A 21234-nucleotide genomic window follows, 5' to 3' on the forward strand; every position below is an offset into this window, starting at 1 on the left:
TCTGTCTGTCTGCGTGTCTGTCTGTCTGTCTGTCTGCTTGTCTGTCTGTCTGTCTGTCTGCGTGTCTGTCTGTCTGCGTGTCTGTCTGTCTGCGTGTCTGTCTGTCTGTCTGTCTGTCTGTCTGCGTGTCTGCGTGTCTGTCTGTCTGTCTGTCTGCGTGTCTGCGTGTCTGTCTGCGTGTCTGCGTGTCTGTCTGTCTGCGTGTGTGTACAATAACAGATTCATGTATTTTGTAAAACTGAGGTCAACGACAGTTTTTTTCTGTTTCCACTGTGTAACATTAAATTAAATATTATTTGGTTGACGTGTGATGAAACTGTCGGAGGCGTCTCGATGCTTGTGGTGTCACATTACCGTGGGTGTTCAGACACAATGGTGCGTGTGAGTCTCGCCCACTCACATGTCGACAACACACACACACACACACACACACACACACACACACACACACAAGGTTCACACACTCTTTAGATTTCAAAGAGGCCACGTTGGTACAGTAGTTCCCGTCCTGTTTGTCTTGTTGTACGACTTCGACTGCTCGAGGCCGTCGACTCACACATCATCGACTTCTAGAATGACTTGCTCCAGTAAACACCCGTCGTGTTCGTGTTCACCTGATGAACACACGTCCAACACCCTCTCTCTTCATAATGCAGCTGCCATAACTTTATCTGCAGTTGTGCGCTGGGCAGGTTGTGCACAGTGTTCTTTCTTTTGTTCCCTCTCGTGACATTTGAGCTCCATTGTGCTCGATGACGTACGAGCAGAGTTTGACACCGTTCGTCTCCACATTCAGAAGATGAGCTCGACCTCGATCGGTCCCACAACAACAGGGAGATGTGTCGAGTCACAGACGCAAAGTAAAAAATAAAGATGCATCGGTAAAAAAAAAAGGGCTCGGGCCCTAATAAAGACCTACAGATAGGAAGGTCACAGGTCACAGTTCATGTTGAATCATAGAAAAATCTCAGCTCCGATGATTCAGGAGAAGGAGACTGTGGTTGTATTTGAAATGTACTTTATAAATAAACTTGACTCGACTTAAATACAAATAACACATTTTTGGAAACTTAACTAACTCTGCTGGGTGTTTTTCAGACACGCGCCGGCAGATGGCGCCATTCACCTCTCTGCCGCTGCCGCCTCTGCCGCCTTTGCCGCTTCTGCCGCCGCTGCCGCTTCCGCCGCCTCTGCGCTGCCGCTCCTGCCGCTCCTGCCGCTCCTGCCGCCCCTGCTCTGCCGCCTCTGCGCTGCCGCCTCTGCCGCCCCTGCGCTGCCGCGGCTCCGCACAGGGCGCAGGAGCGTCGTTTCTTCGACAGCGTCCCGGATCTGGTGTGAACAGATTCCTGGTTGGTTGGTTGTGTGAGTGTGTTTGTGAGAGTGTGTGTGAGAGTGTGTGAGAGAGTGTGTGAGCGGGGACACACGGAGCTCCACTCAGGAGCTGGTCGGACGCAGCGCGGAGCACCGAGCGGTGAGTGTCTCTTCTCTCAGCGGTTCTGTCCGGTCGCTGTCTGACAGTCCGGTTGAACAAGCAGCTCGTTCTTTCTGCTCGCGCGCGCGTGTGTGTGTGTGTGTGTGTGTGTGTGTGTGTGTGTGTGTGTGTGTGTGTGTGTTCTCAGTTCTCTCCTTCAGAACAACAGAGGAGAGAACGACTCGTTTGATTAATAAGAGTTCAGATGAAGTTTCACTGACACTCGGTTTACTATGAATGAGTCTGAAGTCTGAACCACCTGTCTGCAGGTGGAGAACAACTACTAATAACTAGTATCTATCTGTATCTATATCTATATGTAGATGCTCTCTCTGCGTTTTTTGTTTAAAGGACCAGTTCTTCCACATTAAAGCTACTTATCTTTTCCCTCAAGGCTGTGAGATGTGGTTGAAAGATCTATATCTGTATATCTATCTTTATATCTATATATATATATATATATATATATATATATATCTATCTATCTTTATATCTATCTATATATCTATCTATCTATCTATCTATATATCTATCTATCTATCTATCTATCTATCTATCTATCTATATATATCTGTATATCTGTATATATAACTATCTATCTATCTATCTATCTATCTATCTATCTATCTATCTATATATATATCTGTATATCTATCTATATATATATCTGTATATATAACTATCTATCTATCTATCTATCTATCTATCTATCTATCTATCTATATATATATCTGTATATCTATATATATATCTATCTATCTATCTATCTGTATATCTGTATATCTATCTGTATATCTATCTATCTATATATCTATATATCTATCTGTATATCTATATATCTATCTATCTATCTTTTTATATATATCTGTGTATCTATATATCTGTATATCTATCTCTATATCTATCTATCTATATGTCTATCTTTCTTTCTATCTATCTATATGTCTATCTATGTATCTATCTTTCTATCTATATGTCTATCTATGTATCTATGTATCTATCTATCTATCTATCTATCTATCTATCTATGTATTTATCTATCTATCTATATGTCTATCTATGTATTTATCTATCTATCTATCTATCTATCTTTCAAGGGAGTGAGCTGAAACATTTTTTATTCATGTAGCGATGGTAAGGATTAGTTCTTTGTCTGGATTCATTTGGGGTTGGAACAGTTTGAACCGTTAAAGCTACAGTGTGTAACATTTAGAAGAACTTTTTCACAGAAATTAAATATAATGTGCATATGTGTATAATCACCTGCAACAAAGAACCAATGTTTTCTTTTGTAAACTTTGAATGAGTTAATCCTAGTTACGTAGGTGGACCCGACTAACGCGTACGCCGCCATGTTTGCTCCGTCAAAACACTCCGGCGTACGCGTTGAATTCTCAGCTGCATCGTGTTCCTCTGTCCTCACATGGCCACAACACAAAGAGAAAAGAAAATTCAGGAGAAAAAAAACGCAGCTTTACCTTGTTGTTTTTGACAATCATAGTGTATTTTTTATGGAACTAATATGATATTGAAATATTTAAAATTTCCCACCTTATGGCTTCAAATCAGATTAATTTAATGTTGGATACAAACAACACTTTACAATCAAACATCTATTCAAACCTGCGATGGATACAAACGCACATGGAGACATATTATCAGATGAATATTACATAAACCTCCGCAGTGAACGAGGAGTGAAAAAACGTGACAACAGCTTTATATCACACGAGCCGTTACAGTAACTGCTTCTCTCTCCTTTTTTTTCCACCGTCATCCAGGAATTTATTTTTCTGTTTGGACAAAGTGAAACATCTGTTTATAATATCACATTCTCACGCTGTGGTGGTCTCACGCGCACACACACACACACACACACACACACACACACGTGGTTTCTTCTTCTTCTACAAACCCGTCGACAGTCAACGTGACACTGAACACGGATGATGTGAAGTAACGACAATATGTCACGAAAGCAAATGCAGATTCTGTGGTGTTTTAAGTTTTAAGAAAGAGAACGGGTGATATGTTGAATACAAAAGTAATCGGGGACAGTTTTGTGGAGAATATTGATTTGATAGAAAACACTGATTTGCGTATTTAAAGCTTCTTTTTTTTGTTTTTTAACACGATGAACAATCTCTGGAGTCTTCCGACAAGTATTTCCCCGAATTAAAGGTTGAAAACAAAAGAAAGCGAATGATTCCACGTGGCAGTGAAACGCTTTCTGAAATCTTCGTCCCAAACCTCATGTGTCCTGACCTTGAGCGTCGACCGCCGCACGGCCGAGCCCACACCTGCTTATCTGAGCGGTAAGTTGAGTCTGTGGCTTGGTCTTATCAGCCTGGGACATCGGCACAGTTTCCCCCCGGAGGGAGGGGCAGCAGCCCGGGTGGGAGAACGCGTGTGGGAAGACGTGATGGCGTTAAAATACTTGTGTCCATCGGTTGGTGGATATGATTATGGAAATCCCTCGCCTGGTTTTATTGGGCTTTTATCTCACTAAGAGAGCAGCCACAACGATTTCGTGCAACTTATTTTATCCATAGGCTCTGCGTTAGAAGACAAATATGAATATGAATCCCTAAAATGAGTGATCCAGATGTAAACGAGGCCCCGAGTGTCGTCGGGATGGATTTCACACGTGTGGACAGGAACCCAGAGATGCTGCCGGGCGGCGGATGTCATATTCATATTCAGAACAAAAACTGAATCCTCTGCAGGAGGAAGATGGTTATCACCATCGTGTAGATGGTTAAAACGTGCTCGGGTTCGAATTTATAGCCGTTAGTACAGTAATACTACTGCTTAGTATTACTGTATACTAAGCAGTCGTATCACTGCTGATGGTATTGATGGTATTTCAAATGGAAGAAATATTGAAATATACAATTTTCTGGATGAATAGCAGCTGGAAACATTTGAAATCCTTCTGTTGCCTTTTCATGATGAGTCTGAGGAGATTTTAGGTAAGATGAAAATATGATAGTAAATATATATAAAGAGAATGAATTAGTGTCAAAGCAGTTGAACATCATTAATGAAGTGTCAGTTGTTGAAGGTTCAAGTTGAAGTGAAGGTGGTGAAAACAATAGGAGGAGGTGAAGTATGATTTTTTTAAAAAAGGAAATGGCAGGAAAGTGTCCGTGTGAAGTCCTGAAGGGAGTTAGTGTCCAGCAGGTTAAACTTAGACTCTGGAGTGGAAGTTAAAGTTCGGGTGTTAGATGTTGGAACGATCTGGACGCGCTCGTGGATGTAAACCGAATTTATCTTTTCACGAGTATGAAATGGAAACGAGGTTGAAAAGTTGGAACGGAGAGTGTCAGGCGACGACGAGCGAAGTCTTCGAAGGAGGCGAAGCGGTGGAGCCGCTTGAGATGGAGGAGGGCGGAGGGAACTGAAGTGGGAACGTGCTCTGATTGGCTGATTGGGGTTCGCCAGTCAACCAGCACGCACTTCACCCTCGTCACGCCCCCATGGCAGGCACACAAACGGAGGTGCGATGCCGTCGGGACGGACAGAGGGCGTTACGCACAATTTGGCAACGGCGATAAAACTCCACATAATAGATCTTTTTATGTCATCGTGAGAAAAGAATGAGGGAAACTGTGGCCGGACGAGTGAGACAATGACGGGGCCACGGCGGTCGGGGAGAAGTCCCCACATTTGAATTTGTGCTGGTTCAAGTTGAATTCCTTTACGGTAACAGCAGTTCGGACGGAAGTATGAAATGAGTGATTTGAAGTGGAGGCAGGTGCTGGCGGACATGATGGAGGTGTGAGTGATTCCACGTGTCAAGTGCACCGACGTCCTCTAAAGAATTAGTGTCCATCCGACGGGCCGCGGAGTCTGGGCCCAAACTCTGAGGCCAGGTGATTTTTTAAAATCAGCACATTGTCGAATCCTGCGTAACCAGTCACCCAGAGTGTCGAGGGGTCTCTTGGGGTTCCGTCCTGAAGTGGTCCAATTGAAAGTAAACGTTTGCAAAGTGGGACCAGAGTTCACTTGAGTTCCGCTGAAGGCCTTTTATCTGAAGCACATTGATACGAGTTCCACGAGTCCACGCGGTTTCGTCGACCTCTCGTCTTTTGTGTGGGAAAAAAAAAAGAAGAAGGGTTGAGGAGCGGTGGAGTGTCCCTGTTCTCATGGTGGTGGTGGGCAGGGCCTTGGTGGGCTCCGTGTGGACGGACCGACTAACATTCACCACATGTTCCCTCCGCAGCTCGGCACCATGGCTGCTGCCGCCGGCCTCGGCGTGGTCGTCTTCCTCCTGCGCGTCCTCGCCGCCGCCGCCGCCGCCGCCGCAGCGCTGGACTCCGCCGCGGAGCGAGGTACGTGACGAGAAGATGGTCTGTGTTCTGTCTGTCGTGTCTGCCGATGCTCCTCTTTGACATGTGGTGTCCCCCGGCGCCCCGGGCTTCCACTTCAATAATTGAGATGGATCTTTATGTCGATGTCTTTGTCATTGGGGGCCACAGGAGAACGTTTGCCGCGTTTGCCAGAGAAAAAGCCCACGAGCAGCTTGCAGCGCAGTCGCCGAATATTGAAGAAAATGTGTTGCACAACAGCGCGGCGCTCTCACAGAGAGAGAGACACACACACACACACACACACACACACACACACACACACACACACACACACGAGAACCAACGGCCAAGCACATTTCCAGTGAAGTGGCTTCCCAGGAATTCTGGAGAGCAGAGAGCAGAGAGCGCTGCGAACAATGCAAAGCTGTTTGTGCGGCGCCCCCCCCCCCCCCCCCCCCACACCCCCCCCCCACACCCCTCCAACCTCCTTTAGAAACTCAACAGTGCCTCGGCGGCAATGGGAAAGGCCTGGTGTATTTGCATACACGATTCATATGTTTTATCCACAGTAGTAAACAAGGTCGGCACCGCCTCGGCGTCTGGCGCCCGGCCTCGAGCTCTTGGGACGGTGGGCGGAGCCGCGAGCTGAACTCCAACTCTTCTTCTTGTGGTTCTGTTTTTCTCTCTCGTGCTAGTTGATTGATGGAAGGCGGCGTCCGTGCTCCGGCAGGTGTGTGCGTCCTCGTGCCTGTTTCGCGAAGCCGACCAGCTTGTTTGTGTAAATCCAGTTGAGCGCCAGGCGGCTCAAGTGGGATTTTTTATTTAATTATTTTTTTCTTTTACTTCCCGCGCGCGCGCGAACTTGGCAGCGACGCTTGCCAACGTGTAACGACCTGCAGATTTCTGAATCGCTGCCTGCGTCTCCAATTTTGTCGAGTGATTTAAATTGGTGTGTGTGTGGGGGGGGGGTCTGGCTGCTCGCCCAAAGTTGGGAGGAGCAACTTCAACGTGTTGCCGAAGAACAAATATTAGTTCATCATGTTCAGGATCTCACGGATGTTCATTGATCATGTTTAATACCTACAAGCACATACATTCCCCCACTTATTAGCATTTGTACCTGAATCTTCATCTCCCCTTGGCTTGATGGAGCTTTGTGGAGAGTTCCCGCTCGTTGTTAAGCTGGGCTGGGGGGGGCGTCCCCTCAATACAGGAACCTCTGAGGCGGGGGCTTCCAGCGCTGACGATGCCCGGTTGGTCGAGCGCTCCTGCGTTTTACTTTCAGACCGTCAATCTCCGTGAGAGCTCGTGAAATCTGTTTTCGTTGCTTTACGTCTTTTTCTTTTGAACATGCTTGTTCACTCTTGCTCGTTTCTTTTCTTTGGCGCGATTTGAATTTGAACGTATAAGCGTCATCGTTGTTCTGTAGTTTTCCCGCGTCACCGCCTCCTGGTGGACTGGAGCGGAACAGCGCGTCGTAGCCGTAAGGCTCATTTGTCTGATCTCCCCTGCCGGTGCAAACACAGAATGAATTCATTCAATTAACAGCAATTTCTATAATCGATTAATCGGTTCAAGTCATAATTCTCTGATTTCAGCGTCTTCAATGTGAATGTTTCCTGGTTTCTTTGCTCCTCTGTGACAGTGAACTGAACATCTCTGGCGTGTGAACAAAACTAAAACATCATCTTGCTGCTTTTTGGAAACACGATCGACATTTTTCACCATTTTATGGACCAAACAAATGATCGATTAAATCGAGAAGAAGTAATCGACAGATGATGCGATAATGAAAACAATCATTAGGCGTTCGACGGTTTGAATCTGCCGGGGACCATTACTCGAGTAGAGCGCTCATATTGTCACTTTCATCTGTAAACAACTGGGTTTTCTTCTGTCCATGTTTTGCCATCAAAGGCGTGTTAGGTCAGTGAGAGACGTGGAATCGCTGATGAGAGCACCGTGGCACTTAGCCAAGGAAGGAAATGGCTTTTATGAATGCAGAGGATGAGCCCCCCCCCCCCGGGAGCGCTGCTTGATTGATGTCCGAACATGTGACTATGTCCACGTTCGCTCACAGGAACAGAGATTTAATGGCCGCCCCCGTGCAGATGTTAATGGACGCTGCGAAGGGGAAAACACACATTCATTATCGCGGAGAGGCCGCGGCTCGTCTACCTGCTGATCGTACGGGTCGGCCCCCCCTTTTTAAGGGAAAGTACTTTCCCCCCGCGCTCTCATTGAAAACACCGCCGACAGGAAACACATCTGGCCTCATGAAAACAGACCGAGGATGTTTTGCTTCGCCCTGAAATAGACGAGTCGTGCCGTAAACATGTTTACTCGGTTCGGGGTTGCGTTGGTTCGCCGCCTCCTCCGAGCGAGGGGGGGGGGTCCCGTTCTGCTCCTCTGTAAATTGATACATCCACGTTGGACAGTAGTGTGTCCGACGTGTTTTTCCCCGTGGCTCTAATGACCGTGTGTCAGAACGCAGCTCCACGTCCTTCGCTCGCATGTTGACTTACACCGGCAGTGAACTCTGCCCGGCAGCTGCTGAGCAAACACACACACACACACACACACACACACACACGAAAAATGAAAGCCTGCAGGTTTTGCAAGGACCAAGTTGTTGTGCACGACACACACGTCGTCGTCGTCGTCGTCGTCGTGTGTGTGTTTTCGTCGAGCGGGAACTATGTGAGAGTTAGACACCGCGGTACAAAAACACACTTTCCCTTATTGTTCCCTTTGTCGCTCTTTGTCCCAGTGGAAGAAAAACTCCCAACCAGATGTTAAACTGCAAAGTGGCAAAACCACAGCGTCAAAAAAAGAAAAAAACGTCCTGAGTTTACTAGAAAGTACAGGCAGGGAATTCTGACGACACAACGTCCAACATGTCCGTTTGTCATTTGTGTGTAACATCACATTTTCTATATTTTAAATGCATGTTTGTACAATATGTGATTGTAAAGTCTGCAGTGGAGTAGTAACTGTATCATCAGATAAACAACCCTGCATCTCAGAAATCATGCTCATAATGGAAGATTACACCTTTTGTCGACATCATTGACCAGTTGCAAAACGTTGATATATATATATATATATATATATATATATATATATATATATATATATATATATATATATTTATATATATATATATATATATATATATCAACGTTTTATATATATGTATACATCGGTAAATATTCCCCTACAATGTATTTTTACGTATTTCCCCAGTTTTTAATATTAATACAGTGACTTGAACCTCCACAACTGAACTGTTTACATTTGTATTGTTTGTCTAAAAGAGAGAAAGAAATAATTATAGTAAAAGAGGCTTGTATTGCTGAGTTATGGATGAAATAATAACAATTTAAAGAGCACACTGTCCATTTGGAAGTCAAACTCCTCCAGAATATGAACACACTTGTGTGTCATTTGAAATGATACTTTGACTTCAGAGAATGGGCCAATAGAACAGCACAGCAGGTGTGTGTATATTTAAGGGGGAGCACGAGGACGGTGGACTGGTGGGTGTTGTCCCGACTGATTGTGGTGGGACGTCCTGCATGGGCCAATAAATTCCATGGTCCCAGTCCAGCGCTGTTCCACTGTGCTGTTCCCCAAGGTCAAGAACCATACATGTCAATATCCCGGTGACTCAGTCTTTCATCCGTGATTTACCTGCGCTGGTCTCGTGCCGTGGGCTGCGCGGTGGCGTAGTGGTTCGCACCTTCGCCTCACAGCAAGAAGGTTCTGGGTTCGAGTCCCGTTTTGAACCAACCAGGGCCTTTCTGTGTGGAGTTTGCATGTTCTCCCCGTGTGTGCGTGGGTTCTCTCCGGGTTCTCCGTCTTCCTCCCACAGTCCAGAGACATGAGAATGGGGTCAGGTTCATTGGAGACTCTAGATTGACCGTAGGTGTGAATGGTTGTCCGTCTCTGTATGTGGCCCTGTGATAGGCTGGAGACCTGTCCAGGGTGAACCCCGCCTCTCGCCCGACGTCAGCTGGGATTGGCTCCAGCATTTTGTGTCAAATTGATTTTTCCGCTAAATCCTGAGCCGAGCACAGTTCTGAGGAGGAGTCGGGGGGTGTTATGGTAAACAGGTTATTTATAGGGACCCTTGTAACTCTCCCCTTCCGCGAAGCGCCCCGAGCGGGCCGGGCCAGAGGTATTCATCATCCGCTGCCTCCCGGTGCCGCCTCTCAGTCCTGACACATCTCGTAACCTCGGCCAGCCCGGGCTTGTGTTGTTGTGTTCGTCTCCTCTGAATCACTGATCACGACGATCACTGCTCCCGGTAACGAGCAGCGTTTCAGAGAAAAAACATCAAAAACAGACGAAGAAGACAAAGTTCTCTGTTTATTTTTTGTTTAAAGGACCAGTTCTTCCACATTAAAGCTACTTATCTTTTCCCTCAAGGCTGTGAGATGTGGTTGAAAGATCTATATCTTTATATCTATATATCTTTATCTATCTATCTATCTATCTATCTGTCTGTATATCTATTTATCTATCTATATCTATATATCTGTATATCTATCTATCTATCTATCTATCCATTCTTCACCAATGAAATTGTCCTCGTGAAAACTGCTCATGGTGTTTTTCTGTAAATTACGCAGATAATGACCACGAAAGAAATCGCAATAGTCTGAATCAAAAATATATGTTCATTTGGGTGACTCGACCCTTTGAGGTGGTGATATAATGAGAGAGAGCACGGAGTGAAATTATGATATTAAACTCATTACAGGCCTTTTTCCATCTTTTCAGGAGAAAATTAAATGTGCATTCATACTATTATGACATATTACGTACACGCTATTATCACGGATTCGTAAAAGAGGAGTGCAGCAGTTCTAAGAGGACAAAGTGTTTGGAAAAGAAGAACTCCCCTTCTATACGAGATACTATCATATACAATTATTATTGTAGACTGGTTTCCTTGGTACTGTAGTAATATATCATCACATAATATTCCAGTCCGACAGTTTGGCGCCACTGCCGATTAAGAAATAAAAAAAGAATCCTTTCCCAGAGATCAAATACTTTGCTTGTTTGGTTTTTCCTCGATCTTTCTGGAGCTTTCTCAACATCCGCCACAAAGTGTTTTTCTCTGTATGAATTGTGCAACAATCAACGGTTCACTCCTGTAGATCCTGCATACCGACCGTTTATGGTAGGAGTGTGAACACAGCTCTGAAGAGAACCTCTCCGCACACACTCACACACACACACACACACACAATCACACACACTCACACAATCACTCACACAATCACTCACACACACTCTCACACACACACACACACACACACACACACACAATCACTCACTCACACACTCTCACACACACACACACACACACACACACACAATCACTCACTCACACACACACACACACACACACACACACACACACTGTTTGAGTTTAACGCAGCCAGTAAAACTGAGAACTGTTTCTGAGAACGGGGGGCTGAAGCCAAAAAGCCTTATTCCACGACAGCCGTGGCAGTGAACTCTCCAGCAGTTAAAAAGACTTCCAGGAAAACGCTAAAGTTTGCCCCGTGGCTGGAGTTGGGTTACACTTATCGTCGTGTCCCTGGCGGGCGAGCGGTGGAGCCATAACAGCTGCACAAGAGAGCGAAACAGATGTTTGCGGCATTAAAAGAGGGAGAGAAAGAAAGAAGGAGGGAGGGAGGAGGAGGAGGGAGGAGGAGGAGGAGGAGGGAGGAGGAGGAGGGAGGATGGAGGAGGGGGAGGGAGGATGGTGGGGGGGGGGGGGGGAGGGAGGAGGAGGAGGATGGAGGAGGGAGGAGGAGGATGGAGGAGGGGGAGGGAGGAGGAGGGAGGAGGAGGGAGGGAGGATGGAGGAGGAGGGAGGAGGAGGGAGGAGGAGGGAGGGAGGAGGAGGGAGGAGGGAGGAGGGGGAGGGAGGAGGGAGGAGGGAGGGAGGAGGAGGGGGGAGGGGGATCAGATGTGTAATTATTGTCTCTCCCTGCAGATCTGGCCCAGAGACGCCCACACCTCGCCGGCTGCGTCTCCACCAACATGGAGACTTTCCGCTGCAGATGGAATGTCGGCGCTTTCCAGAACCTGTCTGAGCCCGGAGCCCTGCGCTTATTCTACTATAACAAAAAGTGAGGGGGGGGGGGGGGGGGGGGGGGACGGGGGGGACGGGGACGTGGCCAGTGCTGTGAGGAGAACATGTGGCTCCTCTGTGCTTTCAAGGAAATCTGGCTTTGCAGTTTCTTTCTTTTAAACCACAGAGGGAAAATTACTAGAAAGGGGGAAAAAAAATATATAATGATACATGAAATGTAGTGTTTAGTGTGTGTGGGCGTTAACATTCACGTGCATGATGAGATAATCACAGAAAACAAACGATGATCTGAAGTTGTAACGTACATTTAGTGTACATCTTCACGTGCTCCGAACATTTCCCCCGAGCTCTTCCCGAGGGGCTGTTTGTGAGAAACGTTGCTCGGGACCTAAATCTGTGGGAGATTTAAGGCCAGCGAGTTGGGGGGGCCGCTCGCCGACCCAGGCCCCGCCCCCCTCGCCCGAATGTCCTGGAACTTTTCCGCTGTCGGTGTGAACGCGTCCGACTCCGACGACTTCCTGCTGCGTTCTTCGCAAACTCCGGAAAACGTCCGGAACCAATTTTCCCCGACATTTTCCGGAGAAAAAACAAAAAAGCATGGCACCCAGATTGAAGACAACGGATAGAAAGAAAAAGTTCCTTTGCAACAAACATAACAGAATAAGTAGATTGTATGTGAAGTTACTCTTTACACATATGGAATGAGACGCTTTATCGGGCTACTGCACAAACACTCTCATCGGAGTAGTTATCACGCAGCTCACTGTCAACCCTCGATGTGCAATGGTCATGTTGTGCTCCGCCCCTTCATCCACGCCGTCTTGTCCTGCCGCCTCGCAGGCCGTTCCTCGCCCAGGCCTGGAGCGAGTGTCCCCACTACAGCACCGAGCGGCCCAACGAGTGCTTCTTCAACGAGAACCACACGGACGTGTGGACGAACTACAGGGTGCAGCTCCGCTCGGCCGACCGGGCCGTCCTCTACGACGAGATCCAGCTGGACGTTCAGGACATCGGTGAGTCTTTGTCACGTTCCACTGATCTCTTCGCTGGCAAAGTTCGTTTGTCTTCGCTCCCCCGGAAGGCGGGAAACTTCTAATCCGTTGCTCCCCGCTCTGCAGTGCAGCCCGATCCTCCGGTCAACCTCAACTGGACGCTGCTGAACGTGAGCGTGACGGGAACTCACTACGACGTCCTGCTGAGCTGGACGCCGCCGCAGTCGGCCGACGTGGAGACGGGCTGGATGAGGCTGCAGTACGAGGTGCAACACCGCGACGTCGCCTCCGACCGGTGGAAGGCCGTGAGTGTCTCTTCTCCTTCTTCTCTCGTTCCGGATCCAGGACTCGTAAAACAAATCGTGTAATTTCTGGTGTCTGAACGTGAATTGGTTTCCGTCACCGCAGGTGGACCTGGTGAGGAGCACGCACCGCTACCTGTACGGGCTCCAGACCAACGTCGACAACGAGGTGCGGGTCCGGTGCAAGATGTTCGCCGGGAAAGATTTCGGAGAATTCAGCGACTCCGTGTTCGTCCACGTCCCGTCGAAAGGTAACGACCACAGACTGGGTCGAATGTATCACTGTCTTAATTATGTATTCATTATCTGCGTGATCTTCTGGAAGGTGCGCAACCGTTGCCACCGTCGCCCAATTTGTGCCTGAATATTTGAGAATTTGGCCACAGAAAAAACTTTGTGTCTCAAAGTTATTTTGGACAAAAGCAGCATTGTGCTTCTGTAACATCATCATCATTGGAAATAATAAAAATGATAATTACACAAGATACACAACCAGGGACGGTTCTGAATCTGACTCAAGGTGCATGACATTAAAGAAAAGGTTCCTTTACTTTAAAGCTACAGTGTGTAATATTGAAAAGAACTTATTCACAGAAATTGAACATATTGTCCATAACTCTGTGTTCATATATGAGTTAAATACAGTTCCATGAGGTGACCCGACCTCCGTGTGAGTCTCCACGTTTCTACGCCGTGTTGAATACGGTTGTTGAACCAAACGGTCCAGAATACGAATTATCGGACGCTGCCGGAAACCGGAAATGGAATCAGCGGCGCGCCACCATAAAGTGTCCCCTGTCGGTCGCTCAGTTGGCTGCAGTGTTGCATCTTTACCACCGGGTGCCGCCTGAAAAATTACAAAAATTACACACTGGGGCTTTAAAGTCTTAAATGGTTACATTACTTTTGTGAGTTGCACATTATCAATTTAAAACATGATCATATCCTTGAGTTTCTCTTCTTCAGTTTGATTTAACGGTTGTGAATTTGTGTATTTGTTCCGTTCTCAGTGTCCAGATTCCCGGTCTTGGCTCTGCTCATCTTCGGTGCCTTGTGTTTAGTGGCCATCCTGATGTTGGTCCTCATATCGCAGCAGGAAAAGTAAGTCATTTTCACTGTACTTTCATTTTATCTTTCTGTGCCTGAACTGGATTGTCGGCTGCTCGGTGACAAGTGTCTCTGTGTGACTGTGAACAGGATGTGTCTGTATTCAAACGTGTTCATCAGTGAAATAGTCTGAACGTCTACGTTTATGTCTTATTCATGTGAAATTGTGTTTTTTTTCTTCCCTCAGGTTGATGTTTATTCTTTTGCCTCCTGTTCCCGGACCTAAAATCAGAGGAATTGATCCGGAGCTACTTAAGGTATTCACACACACACCGGTTGAAGTGAGCAGGCTGGGTGTGAAGTGGTGCTCACATTACTCATCAGCTGATTGTTGTCTCTTATTTTCCTGCATCTCATCAGAAAGGGAAGCTGAGAGAGCTGACGTCCATCCTGGGGGCCCCCCCCGACCTGAGGCCCGAGCTGTACAACAGCGACCCCTGGGTGGAGTTCATTGACCTGGACATGGAGGAGCAGGGCGACCGGCTGACGGAGCGGGACACGGACTGCCTCGTGGACCGCTCCCTGTCCTCCAACTGCTCGCCGCTCTCCGTCGGCTTCAGGGACGACGACTCGGGCCGCGCCAGCTGCTGCGACCCGGATCTCCCCGTCGACCCGGAAGTGTCGCCCTTCCTCCCCCTCATCCCGAACCGAAGCCTCGGCGGGGAGCCGTCGTGCCCGGCGGCGGCGGCGGCGGCGGCGGCGGCGTCCGAGCCGAGCAGCCCGACCGCGGCGGAGCCTCCTTTGGTGGCTCCGGGCAGGGAGGCCTTGTACACCCAGGTGAGCGAGGTCATTTCCTCCGGCAAAGTGCTGCTGTCGCCCGAGGATCGCGCCGAGGCGGAGGGAACCGCCTCCAGAGACACGACGGCGGACAAGGGGAAAGAAAAGAACGATTTTCAGCTGCTGGCGGTAAATGCGGATCACGGCGGCTACACCTCTGAGCTCAACGCGGGGAAGCTGAGCGCAAAGTTGTCCACGGCGGACCCGGCGGGAGGCCGCGCGAGCTCCTCGCCGTGTCCTTACCACGAATCAGACGCCACCGCCGTGTCCTCGCTCGCCTCCGCCCCCGTCTACACCGTGGTGGAGGGTGTCGACGTACAGAACAGCCTCTTGCTGACACCGACACCGGCCCCGCAGCTCATAATCCCAAAGGCCGTGGCCGTGCCAGACGGCTACCTGACCCCCGAGCTGATGGGAAGCGTGACGCCGTAGAGGTCAGAGGTGGGGTCGTGAAAATAAATAATTAAGACCATTCAATTCAAAAGGCAGAGATATACGCTCAGGAAGGGTCTTGGAAATTTAATATTCCCGAGGTTGTGTTTGTGAACGTCAGCTCGCCCCAAAATAGTTGAGGGAGCCCATCTGGGGCAGCCCCCCCCCCCCCCCACATGGCAGTAAGTTTGGTATTTATGACCAAGAGGTGCACAAGAATGTGTTTTACTGCCGTTGTAAAAAAGGAAATTAAAAAGGGAAATAACACACAGGTGGAGGCTGGAAATCAGGTAAAACATTCAAATACCCTGACTCACAAACAAAAACAGGACTGCAACGCGACGCGACACGAAAAACCATCTTCGCCGGCGACAACTAGAGGACAGAACAATCCGTATCAACACCTCATGAAGTGGTCTCGGGGTCTGAGGTGCTCGCAAACCGTTGCCTTTGCACTTCCTGCAGGCCAATGAGCAATTGCACTGTTTGCAGTCGCATGTCTGTTATTTCTTTTAGCTGAGGTTTGGTCTCCCATTAAAAAAAAATACCTGGCTCTTAAATCTCGCTTCACCCGAGGAACGAGGAGGAACCTTTGCAGGAAGTGTGTGTTTCCACTGCAGAGAATTTAGTTCCAGGGAAATCTTTTTATTCCCGCCCCCCACCCAAACGTTCCTGCTCAGGGGATTAGAACTTTATGAAAGTGCCATCGACGCCACCTGGTGGTCAGAGTGGAACAGCGTGTCGTAGCCGCAGGAAACTTCTCCCTGGGAAGAAAAAGGTTCCAGGTACTTTTGGACGAGACGGACTCTTAGCTGCTAAATTCTCCACTATGTTCAACAACCACGTCTGTAGAGTCGAGATAAGAGAGTTCCCTTTCACATAGTCATTTCAACACATTTTGATATTAAAAAAAAAAGTATTGACAAGTGCAGCTTCAAATATACTTTCACGTGTTTTGTTCTTAACATTTTGTACTTTTTTTTTTCAATCAGGAAAAAATAATCAGCCACCGTATTTTTTCAATGAATCATACGTGTGTTTTTTTTCATTCCTTTTCATGCTTTAACATCAATATTGCCACAGTGGCAATGTGACTAATGAGTAAGCCATTGCTTGTTTAATACTCGGTCTTATCGTGTTGTCGCCGACACGTGAAAAAGAGAAATCAAGCACGAGCTGCATGTAACAATGATCGACTGGAGCATAACATTTTGAAATGCTTGCCGTAGTTTATTCCCGTTACACATAGATTTCTTCATTCATGGTGAAAACTGTGAAATGTTTTCAGAGCTGACAGCTGAAATGATTTTTTCTGGGGAAATCGTAACAGCTACGTCAGACAGTATTTTTATTTTATTATATTTTATCTTTTAATGCATGGACTTTTCAAGTTTGTTTTTTAAATTTGCTTTCTGGTTAACACTAAATGGTAGTACTACATTGTCATTTAGAATTTTATTCAGTTATTTGCATTCGAGCTGTTAGTTACAAATAAACAATTTTCATACTTTTGCTCGTCTTGTCTTGTAATTAATCTCCGCCAGTTTTATAGTTTCCACAAAGACTGTAGATGTCTGAATTTGATTTTTGTAAATAGAGGAATATCCTTCTTTAAAGGAGGAATAAGTAAAACTATGTTTGCTTGATTAAACTGGCAGTAGTAAATTGAACTTCATTTTTAATAAATGTACTGCGTTCAAATGTAAATGAAGTGAAAATGAATAGGTTAATTGTAAAAACCTTTTAATCTCCAAGGCTACATGTACATACACATTTTAATACATTTAAATCTAAATCCAAATCTAAATCTAAATAAAATTAATTAAAGGGATGTTTTGATAAATTGTTTTGTGAAAATATTTTCTAATTTTCCATATTTTGCGCTGAAACGTTAAGTAAATATTAATTATGAAAATATAACAACATCAAAAAATGTAACCAGCTCAACATATTAATTAATTATTAATAATATATTTTTAATAGATTCTCTGAATTTTAATGAATATAATCAAATATTTTCATCCTCCTGAGCTCACGTAGCTACATGCGAGCTAGCTTTAGCTTTAGCCATAGCAGCTACAGAGGACTTCTCATTTATTGTAGCTCAGCGCTTATGTGATATTAACGAAACACGAGCTCCAACACCAGAGCGTTCATCACTTCTTTTGCTTTCGGGAAGTTTCTGTTCGTCGGACCGACGCGATGTTGAAGTCAAACTGTGTGAATCTGGACGAGTTCCTGGACGAGTTCGCTCAGCTGGAGCAGGTGAGCTAGCTAGCTAGCTAGCTAGCGTGCAAGCTAATCAATGGCATATTTGATTTTGCTGTTGTTTCCTTCCAGACAACAATCAAAGTATTTTACTTGATGTTGCTGATTTTTCTCCATTTCTAACTGTACAGTTCTTTTTCCATATCAACAGTTAGACAGATGAACAATACATTTATTGCGTTACAGTTGCCAAATCACAGGTAACAATACAAAGACCCATAGCGTAACAAAGCTAACCATGAAAACCTGTTTAATAGACACTGACCTAATACTGATGTATTGAATGAATACACTCACACTGATGGTGCATTCATAACTTTGTGTTATTATTTTTATTTTCAATCCAACAGACGATCACGGAGGTCAACGGCAAAAACAACTTGTTGGAGGTCACGTTGGAGGAGGCGACGCGACTCCTTAAATTCCATCAGACCAAAGAGAAAAGTCTCACTGACGGTGTGTGATTTATTTCTCCTAGCCAGATGAATGTGCTTTATTAATATCACACTGGGAAACCGCGGTGTTGCAGCAGCAGGGAATCAGTCGCAAAACACACCTTACAAAATATTTTTAAAAAATATCAGCACTACAAAACTATAAAAGAATAAGGAATATAAATATAAAAAATGTGCATAAAATAGTGCAAGTGCATGTGCAATCACTTACTGAAGCTGCGAATGTGTCAGTATCTGTGTTAAAAAGAGAATTTTTGGATTTGAACCTTGTGGAGACTGGTTTAGTGACTATTTGTCTCCCTCTGCTGGTGACATCACCACACCACAGTTCTGACTGTTGTGTCAGAGTTATGAATTTTAGCCTGCTACTTCCTGGATGCTTGGAGAAAAGAATATATTAACACTTCTTAAGTGAAAAAGTGGGCTGATGCATGTAGTGCTTAGTGGGTTACACCACTGACTGTGGTACAGAAGGTCAGGGTTTGATTCCAGGTCAGGGCATGGCTAAAATCCAGTGTGGGCCCCTTAGACATGGCTCTTAATGCTCTGATATTGTCAAATATCGATAGTTGGAAGTTGCTTTGGACAAAATGTAATGTAATACATGTTAAAACATAATTTCACTGTGTCAGGCGGTTGGTTATTATTTGCTCAGACAGATTTTACAATAATTTGTAAGGTAGGTTGTAAGGGTAAGATTTAGTATCATATACGGTTATAAGTAAGTTTCTAACCATAGAAAATAAAACATTTAAAAATACATTTCAGTGGTTGTATAAACTCTCTGCCTCCTCTTGAGTTAATTCATTCAGGTACGTTTGCCAACTCTGTGGATCGACCTGTTGCAGAGCGAGACGTCCTCCTGGTCACGGTGAACCGGCTGCAGCAGACTCTGCAGGAGCAGTGCAACCTCAGAGGTGAAGATAATCACCAGCTGAACACAAATCACATAAAACATAAAACCCACACATTAGTGTTTGTCAGCAAGAGAGAATATGTTCCTGAAGCGAACAGTGAAGTTACAGAAGAATAAAGAGTCTTCTGCTTCTTCTGGATATAAGGGTGTTGCTGTTGTACTGATGATGTTTATACAGTAAAGTGTCTTTCATTGAGTAAATATTCTATAAAGATTCTGTTCATGTTGCAGTGGAGAATGAGAGACTGAAGAAGGACACGATGGACCTGAAGAGACAGAACCAGAGGAGAGCGGAGGTGAGGACAGAATGAAGCCAGAGACAAGATTTGACACAAGTCGCCATAGTGTTACAGTGATGTGGTGTGTGACCTCTCTCTGTGTGTGTGTGTGTGTGTGTGTGGTGTGTCTGTGTGTGTGTGTGTGTGTGTGTGTGTGTGTGTGTGTGTGTGTGTGTGTGTGTGTGTGTGTGTGTGTGTGTGTGTGTGTGTGTGTGTGTCTGTGTGTGTGTGTGTGTGTGTCTGTGTGTGTGTGTGTGTGTGTGTCAGGACGGAGAGGCCGAGGTTCGTCGGCTGCTCAGGGACATGGCGACAGAAGAAGACGGACACCAGAGGGAGCTGGAGGCCGTGAGGCAGCGGTGCCGGAGGGAGGTGGAGCTCGCTCACAGGGACAGATTCAGTCAGTGTAAGAGGTCACACGTCACACGTCACACGTCACAGTGTGTTTTCTATATGATGCACAGTTCACCTGCTGAGTCCGGTTTTCAGTGAAACATTGATCAAGCGACATTATAGTTGTAGTTTCATAATTATTCCTGAAAACTTCACCTTGACCTCTGAAATGGAATTAGTCAAAAAAAAGAGAAAAACAAAAGCCTTCGTTTGCCTTGTGCCTGTTGTTGTCGTCCTTCACTTCACTTCCCTGTCCTGTTCTTTCTTTTCCTTCCCTTCCCTTGTCTTTTCCCTGACAGTGGAAGCCAAAGACGCCGAAGTGAAGGAGCTGCTGGAGAAGAAGGATCTGGATCTGGAGGAGATGGAGAAGAGGCTGAGGGATCAGGAGAGGGAGAGGCAGAGCGAGATCCTCAAGTTACAAATGGAGGTGAATGAAAGAAGCTACAACAACAACTACACAAGTTCCCTTTTTCTATTCTGTGGTCTGCAGTTTGTTTTCCTTTTCTCTTCTCTTGAACACAATGTAATAATTTGCCAGATAAGTTTGCAGAGGTCTCTTGGCGAAAGGTATTCTTCCGCTTCACTGAGTGCGTTGCTGCTTTGCTCTGTACGTTTTGTCAGTTTGGTACGAAGTTAGCCAGAGTTCAGAGCTCGGCCCAGTGGAGCCAGCAGCAGCTGCAGCAGCAAGGATCCAGTCTTGTTCCTCCGAGCGTCTTCAAGAGGGTGAGCAGCTCAACACGGAGCCGATCGCATCCACGTCCTCCTTCTCTTTGTTCTTTATGGATCTTCAACATCACCGCCAGGTCTGGGAAATTGTGGCGATGTTAAAAAAAACAAACATTTGTTGCAGACCTGGAAGAAGTTGCACTTGCAATTATTCAAATAGCACAACACACTCAAACAGTCTGTGCACACAATAATAACAATGCACCAAATATGAAATGGCTTAAACCAGTGGATGGTATGTGTAGAGGTCGTCACGGTCAGCTATTGCTGTCTAGTTCTGAGAAATGTGTGTGTGTGTGTGTGTGTGTGTGATCCTTTAGAAGCTGCAGCTCTTCCAGGAGGAGAAGAACAAGGAGATTGCGGCCCTGCGTCAGAGAATCAAGGAGCTGGAAGAGAACCAGCGCACCAACGACAGCCGCCTGAAGAGGAGGAAGGTCTAGGTTGCCTCGAGGTCAGCGACGCCAACGAGCTCTGCTGACCTCTGCCCGGCGGGGAACAGAAGTAACCAAAGTGTTTTCAACTTTATAGCTTTGTAGTTTCAGTGTCGACTCATGTCACAGATCATTTATTTTACCTCCACTGGTTCTGATGCACAGTCACACCCGGCAGTGTCACCGTCAGGTGACCAGTGTGCAGAGAAAACACTTAGACAGGCCGTATACCTGTCTAATGCTTTAATCCAATCAGACGCC

The 21234-nt window shown here is 46.2% G+C and overlaps 2 protein-coding genes across 5 annotated transcripts; both read left to right on the forward strand.

The window, feature by feature from the left end:
* The first annotated feature begins 1290 nt into the window (after positions 1-1290).
* ghrb (growth hormone receptor b) lies at positions 1291-17021 on the forward strand. 3 transcript variants are annotated; one of them, XM_047329545.1, is made up of 9 exons: positions 1295-1471; positions 5697-5805; positions 11801-11936; positions 12740-12912; positions 13018-13196; positions 13300-13444; positions 14204-14294; positions 14488-14557; positions 14661-17021. In XM_047329545.1, exons 2-9 carry the CDS (start codon positions 5706-5708, stop codon positions 15507-15509), a joined length of 1743 nt encoding a protein of 580 aa, XP_047185501.1. In that variant the 5' UTR covers positions 1295-1471; positions 5697-5705; the 3' UTR covers positions 15510-17021. The 3 variants fall into 3 exon arrangements, with proteins under 3 accessions (XP_047185503.1, XP_047185501.1, XP_047185502.1); XM_047329547.1 differs by lacking the exon at positions 5697-5805 and having other exon boundaries at positions 1291-1471; positions 13023-13196; XM_047329546.1 differs by lacking the exon at positions 5697-5805 and having other exon boundaries at positions 1297-1471.
* A 540-nt stretch (positions 17022-17561) lies between these two features.
* Positions 17562-21233, forward strand: LOC118285386 (coiled-coil domain-containing protein 152-like). Of its 2 annotated transcripts, none has more exons than XM_035609010.2 (8): positions 17562-17774; positions 18128-18233; positions 19045-19149; positions 19380-19444; positions 19694-19829; positions 20116-20243; positions 20438-20539; positions 20863-21233. In XM_035609010.2, exons 1-8 carry the CDS (start codon positions 17712-17714, stop codon positions 20980-20982), a joined length of 825 nt encoding a protein of 274 aa, XP_035464903.1. In that variant the 5' UTR covers positions 17562-17711; the 3' UTR covers positions 20983-21233. The 2 variants fall into 2 exon arrangements, with proteins under 2 accessions (XP_035464903.1, XP_035464904.1); XM_035609011.2 differs by having other exon boundaries at positions 17565-17774; positions 19081-19149; positions 20863-21229.
* Position 21234: the final 1 nt, after the last annotated feature.

The sequence above is a fragment of the Scophthalmus maximus genome, chromosome 20 (genome assembly GCF_022379125.1).
Source record: "Scophthalmus maximus strain ysfricsl-2021 chromosome 20, ASM2237912v1, whole genome shotgun sequence".
NCBI lineage: Eukaryota > Metazoa > Chordata > Actinopteri > Pleuronectiformes > Scophthalmidae > Scophthalmus > Scophthalmus maximus.

Coding starts and splice junctions, on each gene's coding strand:
- ghrb (XM_047329545.1), top strand. CDS start 5,706: ATGGCTGCTGCCGCCGGCCTCGGCGTGGTCGTCTTCCTCCTGCGCGTC. Junction 13,197..13,299: donor CCTCCGACCGGTGGAAGGCC/GTGAGTGTCTCT, acceptor CCGTCACCGCAG/GTGGACCTGGTGAGGAGCAC. Junction 14,558..14,660: donor TTGATCCGGAGCTACTTAAG/GTATTCACACAC, acceptor GCATCTCATCAG/AAAGGGAAGCTGAGAGAGCT.
- LOC118285386 (XM_035609010.2), top strand. CDS start 17,712: ATGTTGAAGTCAAACTGTGTGAATCTGGACGAGTTCCTGGACGAGTTC. Junction 18,234..19,044: donor AGAGAAAAGTCTCACTGACG/GTGTGTGATTTA, acceptor TAATTCATTCAG/GTACGTTTGCCAACTCTGTG. Junction 19,830..20,115: donor CAGGGACAGATTCAGTCAGT/GTAAGAGGTCAC, acceptor TTTCCCTGACAG/TGGAAGCCAAAGACGCCGAA.